The sequence below is a fragment of the Berghia stephanieae genome, chromosome 4 (assembly GCF_034508935.2).
Source record: "Berghia stephanieae isolate SIO BIC M18660-M18661 chromosome 4, UCSD_Bste_1.3, whole genome shotgun sequence".
In the NCBI taxonomy this organism is placed as follows: Eukaryota; Metazoa; Mollusca; class Gastropoda; order Nudibranchia; family Aeolidiidae; genus Berghia; species Berghia stephanieae.
Genome location: NC_088363.1, coordinates 21,306,658 through 21,314,157, shown reverse-complemented (window position 1 = coordinate 21,314,157; position 7,500 = coordinate 21,306,658). Strand labels below are relative to the sequence as shown.

The window sequence follows — 7,500 nt, the reverse complement described above, 5'->3', positions numbered from 1 at the left end:
AAGCGGTCATATTCATTTCAATACTATTGTTCAATACTATTTAGAGTAAGTGCAGAATTTGGATTGGTCGGTCATGTGATTTTAACCTCAATCCTAATAATATTGTTATGTTATCCTTTGGATACATCATAGTTCATCATAAAACTTAACCAGGTTTACCAAGTACAAAATATTGTTGATTTGATGATTCCAAACCATTCTGTTAAATTATATTGCCTTTTAGGGAATGTTTTTGATATGAACCGTATACTTCATTCTTCCACAGGCCTTTTTGATAGCATTTACATCTGAGTTCCTTCCTCGACTAATCTTCCAATACGAGTACAATTGGGACCTACATGGATACACAAATTTCACTTTAGCATTCGCCCCTCCCAACACCACACGTGAACATTGTAGGTAAGTCAATGAGTAACGAGAATCATCATTGAATCAATATCCTTACCAGCCATTTTCAAGATTTTCCCCAAAACGTCACACCAAACGAACACAAAATAGATATTTTTTTTTTTATCACTCAGATATATTAGCAGTAAAATTAGTGCGATACATAATGTCTTTAGCAAAACATGCTCTACAACACATTGTTCATTTTCTTTAAATTTTATGATGTACAAAAGAAATTTGAATATGAAAAATGTTGGTTGTATCGTAATGAATGTGACGATTTTCCTATAGTTGGTAAGGAGAGGGTTAATCATATAAACTACTCGTGTATTAAAGTAGGCATTCAAAAAAATCCGCGTTAATATATTACAAAGTACTTTCCAATAGATAATATGACTGAAACAGCTATCCAATCACTGGGTGGATAGAAAAATGATTGACGACTCCACTCAAGATCGATCTCAGTCCCATTACACGTGAAGCAAGTACTCTAACAACCGAGCTTTTGAGATTCCCTCGTGTATTAAATTATGTTTTCGTTATTTATTTGTCTTCATAACCATGGTTTTCTGTTCATGTTTAGCAATTTAGAATGGTAGCAAACTCAAAAACAAATAATCTCATTGATACATCACAAATTAAACGCACGCCCTTCTGGGGCGACATCGTTATAGTCTTAGATAGTCCATCAAACAAACTTCTGATGTCAACAGTAATCACCCTTGTCGTCCAAAGTGAGCAAATCGGTAGGTTAATAAAGTAGCCCAAAGAGAAAACAAAACGAAAGTTCCTGAAGCAAAGCTCAAACCCAGAAACCCAGGACCTCCCGAGTCACAGTGCAATGCCTTAACCACCCCCTCCCCCCCCCCCCCCAAAAAAAAAATGTCACAATGCTCAAATCAATGTCTGACCATGAGAAACATACCGAGCGAACGAGTTTGTCTATGATAAATCTAAATTCATTTGTCTATGACAGTAATTGTAAATGCCAGAAAGGATCTTAACCAGCCTATTTTGATTTCAAATACGTCGGATATGTCTTCGTTTAGTCAGTCTGCAATATATGTAAGAAAGGAGAGTGAGAGTGAGAGAGAGTGAGAGAGAGAGAGGGGGAGAGAGAGAGAGAGAGAGAGAGAGAGAGAGAGAGAGAGAGAGAGAGAGAGAGAGAGAGAGAGAGAGAGAGAGAATGGTAGTGTTTAGATTATCGATATATTATGACGGTATAAATATTATATTTCTTACAGATATAGAGATTTCCGGGATGAGAGTGGAGATCATTTATTGTTTTACTGGAAGCTCCTTGCAGTAAGGCTGGCATTTGTCATCACGTTTGAGGTAAAGATTTTTAAAATACACTAAAACTTCCCTGGATTACAAAGAATATTGAATGGATACGTTTGTTTTATTTCTTTTACATAACGGAATTTGAATAAATCGAGATGTCCAGCTGATAATAATGAATCAAATATAATGATTTTCGCGTTAGGGAACAAGCAAGAAAAAAAGAGAGAAATAAAGAAAGGAAAATTAAGGAAAAGGAGAAGAAGAAAAAGAAAATGAAAAAAAGAGAAAAAAATGAGGAGAAGGAGGAGGAGGATGAGAAACATGAGGAGGAGGAGGAGGAGGAGGAGGAGGAGGAGGAGGAGGAGGAGAAGGAGGAGGAGGAGGAGGAGGAGGAGGAGAGGAGAGGAGAAGAAGAAGAAGAGAAGAAGAAGAAGAAGAAGAAGAAGAAGAAGAAGAAGAAGAAGAAGAAGAAGAAGAAGAAGAAGAAGAAGAAGAAGAAGAAGAAGAAGAAGAAGAAGAAGAAGAATGAGAATAGGAGGAGAAGAAGGAGAAAAAGAAGGAGGATATGGAGGAGAAGGAGGGATGGAAATATATTTTTGAACGGTTAAAACATGATTAATTTTATGCCCATGTTATTTTTGCAGACATAATTTTTAAGATACCTATTTTATCGTTTCAGCACGTAGTGTTTGGTATCTGTAATATGATTGACATAATGGTGCCGGACGTACCAGAAACTTTGGAGTTGAAGATAAAGAGAGAACGGTACTTAGCTAAGCAAGCACTGGCGGACACGGACACCATAATGATGGTAAGCCACACATTTTATATCTTCCGCCATTTTGAATAAGAATTAGATTAGATAAAGTGCGGGTTTTCCATATTATGACCTTCCGCCCCAAATGGCATTATGTGTTGACTAAGTGCTGAAATTTTTATCAACATTCAAAACTATGAAACTGATGCGATTATTTTACGTTTTATTGGTGAGAATGAACGCAGTTTCCTTTGCTGCAGAAGATTAAACTTTCATATTTCAGATCAATTCTGATCATTTATAATTCAAATTAACTCTACTCCATGATACCAGATTGAGTTTGTAGGTCATAATATGCTATAGATAGTTCGAAGATGACGTCACTCATGTCTTTGTTATGTTTGCATCTGCGTTATGAGTAATGCTCACTGACTGTATCAACCCGACTATAAACGTCCATGGATACACACAGTTTTGTATGTTGGTCCGTTATACTTCCGGATGGCAATGTTATGAGCTTCTTAGCCAAGCGCATACTATCTATATATAACAGTCAACCCAAGGTATGACTGAATGAAACAGAAGAAGGCTTGTTTCTACACATCTGCCCAGGACATTTCGCTTTAGGACACAATCGTATTTGAGACTGATTTTAAATGTCTTTCTCGTATATGGCCGTGACCAATGGAAACAATAGGATTCGGTAGTCTGATGTCACGCCGCCAGGCAACGGCGGCCATCTTGGTTCTAAACAAAGAAAATCATTACTTTTTATTCTTCATGCTGGCTAGAACTTTTCATTCCCTTTCATATGCCTTTGATCAGAATGTGTAAAAGTCAAATCATTGATCATGATCACATGATCAAATTATGTGTTTTTTCTTCTGAAGCGTTATATCTAGCAGAGAAATATTTCATACGACGTCCGCACATGTTCCGATAGTTTAGAGCATGTTACTAATTACCATCGTCATTAGAAGGAAGTGACTTAGACTATTGAATCCTATTAACAACATGGATGAGAGAGCAGCTATAGATATATGACTTGGCTAAGAAGCTCTAACATTGCAATCGAAGTATAACGACCAACATACAAACTGGGTGTATCATAACGTTATAGTCGTTAATACCGTTCAGTGAGCTTACTCATAAACGCAGATGCAAAATACAAAAAACAAAGACTACGTGACGTCATCTCGAACTACTTACTCATCGACATGACTGAATCACTACAATTCTCACAAGCGTCATTCATACTGCGAACTACTACTACTACTACTACTACTACTACTACTACTACTACTACTATACTACTACTACTACTACCTACTACTACTACTACTACTACTACTACTACTACTACTACTACTACTACTACTACTACTACTACTACTATTACTACTACTACTACTACTACTACTACTACTTCTCGTATATAATCTCTCAATTTGACAGGAATTTGTATGAGTTGGAGCCTAACCAATTGTTTTTCTCTGGGATTCGATCCCGGCTTCTGTGTGAATGTGAATCTTTAAGTAGTCTCAGGTGGGACGACGGTATATATTGATACTTATCCCCCCCCCCCCTTCACTCTCCCTCTCTCTCGTTCTCTCTCTCTCTCTCTCTCTCTCTTTCTCTCTCTCTCTCTCTTCTTCTTCTTTCTTCTATCTCTCTTCTTTCTCTTCTCTCTCTCTCTCTCTCTCTCTCTCTCTCTCCCTATGTGTGTGTGTGTATATGTGTTCTCCTTTGTCTTTCGTTTTTAAATGATTACAGGCAGTAATTTATCTCACATATGGTTTATCGTCTTTCTTAATATTACAATTATAAGATTCAAAATGGTACAAATTGGCCAGAACAGTCTCCAAAGACAAACTAATATCAAACAAAAAAAAAAAAACAAAAAACAAAAAAAAACACTTCTGCCTCTCCTCTGTAAACTTCAACAGAGTATTATGTTTGTTATTTGAAGTTAGACGTAGCTTGCAACACTTTAAGATCTCTTTTGGAGAAATACAAGTATATAATAATGACCTGTTTTTCCTTCTCACCAGATGGCCAATCGGAATGAAGGCGAAGACGAAGCAGACGCTGGGCCTGCTGATGATTCCAGGATTTAGGAATGAAACTAAACAGTTAACGTTACAGTATTGGCTGTGATTCTTTGTTTTTGATTTTGTTTTCTTGTTTTTACCAATAACCAATTCGCGAAACTTTCTTTTTTAAAGATTATGATCGGTTATGTTATAAATTAAATGCGTTAGTTCGCTGTTTGTTTTTGTTTTGCTGGAATAATAAGTGATTATTAGACTTAACCTTCTCCTTACCAGCCATTTTCAAGATTTTTCACACCCAACTAACACAAAATTATATTTTTTTTTATCACTCAGACATAATAGCAGTAAAATTCTTGCGATACATTATTTCTTTAGCCAAACATGCTCTACAACACACGGCTCATTTTCTTTAAATTTTATGATGTACAAAAGAAATTTGAATAAGAAAAATGTTGGTTGTATCGTAACGAATGTGACGATTTTCCTGTAGTTGGTAAGGAGAGGGTTAAATCACATTTTGTCAATACTTTGTTTACTACTTCATTCAATGATAATATGAAATACGATGTATCACTATCAGAGACACTGATTTAACGTTACTTCAGGAAAATAGCACTGCCTTAAAAATAATGCGTCGAATTTAGAAGAACAACAGATACAATCTCAATATCACGGTTCAAGTTTTATAAAAATAGGCAGCGCATTAGATATTTCCCCGTAGTAAGAATTGGATAATATATGCAATCATTTTTCCAAATTCATTACTTATAAAAATGTTGGACCATCAATGACGTTAACATCTTTAAAATGTTCCCATTATTCAAATATTATTGTTTTAAATTATGTGACCCTTCATTTGATACTGTTTACCTACAATTAACTGAATTACTTGTTCTAATGCTCGAATTAATATGTAAACGGGGACTCTTAGAGGTGTTTTTCGGATAAAACCTGTGTTGAATTCCTATTGATTTTTAGTTCTTTTTGATAGCCAAAGAGGTGAAGGGCCTCACTAAGTTCGATCCCACCTAAAGCTGCGAGATGGTTATAGATATAATATATTAATGTTTTGCCTGATGCAACTGGTGGACGATTAACCAAGCAGCAATGTTAACTATTTTATAAACTTAATCACTAATAACAAACTGTCCATTATAAATGTTACCAATGCATTGATCAGAGATATCGTTTGACTAATATAATATAATATGAAAGTATATAAATTGAAAAGATCCACTAAAATATGTCCCAAACTAACAGAATACACGTTTGGACACATGGACAAGATGTAATTGATAGATTGTTGTTACCTTTTTTTCGCTTTAATTTTAGATATTGTATTTTTTACTTATATAATTACAAAGTACTTTTATGCATTGTTGTTTTTTCTTTGTTTTTTAGCTTCTTAAATTTTACTCTAAATCAGTGAACAGAGGAATTTAGAATATTTTATAAAATCATTTTGTAGATGATTCTCATTATATGTCACTTTGGCTTATGATAAATATAATTGTTTTCAAACACCTGATGTCCAAAAACGATGTTTAGTTTTAGGTTTTAAAATGAAATATGATAATATTGACAACAATAGTGAATATGAAATTAAAGTCATTTTGCGTTTTGGTTTATGTTGACTTGGTTGTCCAACTTCACAACTTCCACTGGTTTCTATGATTTCTGTACTGAATATGATCCGATGCTTTGGTTTTGTATTACCATCTGAGAATTTCAAGGTCACTTATTTTTAGAATGAAGGGTATATTGTCCTGAAGTCTCTTCAAATCATTATGTCAATGACTCGTTATTGTTGGTCTTTATTTGCATTTTATGGGGCTAACCTTTTGTGTGTGTGTGTGTGTGTGTGTGTGTGTGTGTGTGTGTGTGTGTGTGTTGTGGGGGGGGGGGCGTTGTTTTGGTTCTGTTTCTGCTTTTTGAGTTTGCGATTACTGGCTTTTCAAAATCAGGGAACATTATCATCTAAAGGTGTACAATTCCAACCAAAATTTCAAACTTGAGAGATTACGTTAACTTTAATTCTTTATTTACAAAAACTAACAATTATTCGTTTGTGAAAACACTCACTTGTTCTGGTATCCATGAAAACATCCTCTTTAATAATGTACATATTATTTTTTACTCACGATTACGAATCTCTTCAAATTCCATGAATCTTCACAAAACTGTTTTATATTTGGGTCATTTAGAAAAAATCTAAAGTTTTTCTTGTTTGTTAAATTGTTAATTATTCATCGAATCATTTTGTTGCGCATGAAAATGTATAATAAATGCATAATGATATTATAATGCATGGATATTAGTTTTAGATATTTATTTTAATGTTTAAAAACTATACAGTGCAAGGGTAATTAAGTGTTTCCAAAATATAATCGCCAATAATTTTCATTGAGAAGGCAAATTCGAATTTATTTGCACAGGGTGAATCTATGGTACAGAGTGCGCCTAACACTTTAACAAAACAAAACAAAAAATAAAGAAACAAAAAAAAATTAATAAATAAATAAAACTCGTGCACTTTTCTTGCTCTAAGATATGCACTTTTTTTCTCGAACGAAAAAGTGATGCAGTCAGACTCATAACTAAATTATTATTGTTTCAACAAAAAATGTTCCGCTGCTCCTCGGTGTCCTACATTCTATTGATCCTATAGATTAAATACGCTAAATTTTGTAATCATTATTGTAAAGCACTAAGACAATGGGTAACAGATGTGGATAAATATTTTAAAAGTCACGTTTTCACGCCGCTCATTGGGAACCCTGCCTACCATTGTGGTCTTTCTCTTGTCGAATCTATCAGGTCTCCCCAAGTGTGGACGATCGTTCATCATAAGCTTTTATCAAAATATTAATTGCCTTATACTTAAATATATCAAAGTTAAAATAATAACAGAATTCATCCCTTTTTTAAAAACTTCCAGCGGTACAAATTAAGCAACATAAGCATTCCATCTATAACATTTTGTTGTAAATAATACATACCTACAACTTAAATTTAATG

The 7,500-nt window shown here is 34.3% G+C and overlaps 1 protein-coding gene across 11 annotated transcripts in view; it reads left to right on the top strand.

Moving 5' to 3' along the window:
- LOC144970221 (anoctamin-7-like) overlaps positions 1 to 5,256 on the top strand; it is a 140,529-nt gene extending 135,273 nt beyond the window's left edge. For all 11 annotated transcript variants that reach the window (XM_078909639.1, XM_078909636.1, XM_078909638.1 and 8 more), the window contains 4 exons: positions 266 to 399; positions 1,632 to 1,722; positions 2,351 to 2,482; positions 4,480 to 5,256. In XM_078909639.1, coding sequence (XP_078765765.1) covers positions 266 to 399; positions 1,632 to 1,722; positions 2,351 to 2,482; positions 4,480 to 4,545 — 423 coding nt within the window. In that variant the 3' untranslated portion in view covers positions 4,546 to 5,256. The remainder of the gene's footprint in view (positions 1 to 265; positions 400 to 1,631; positions 1,723 to 2,350; positions 2,483 to 4,479) is intronic.
- Positions 5,257 to 7,500: the final 2,244 nt, after the last annotated feature.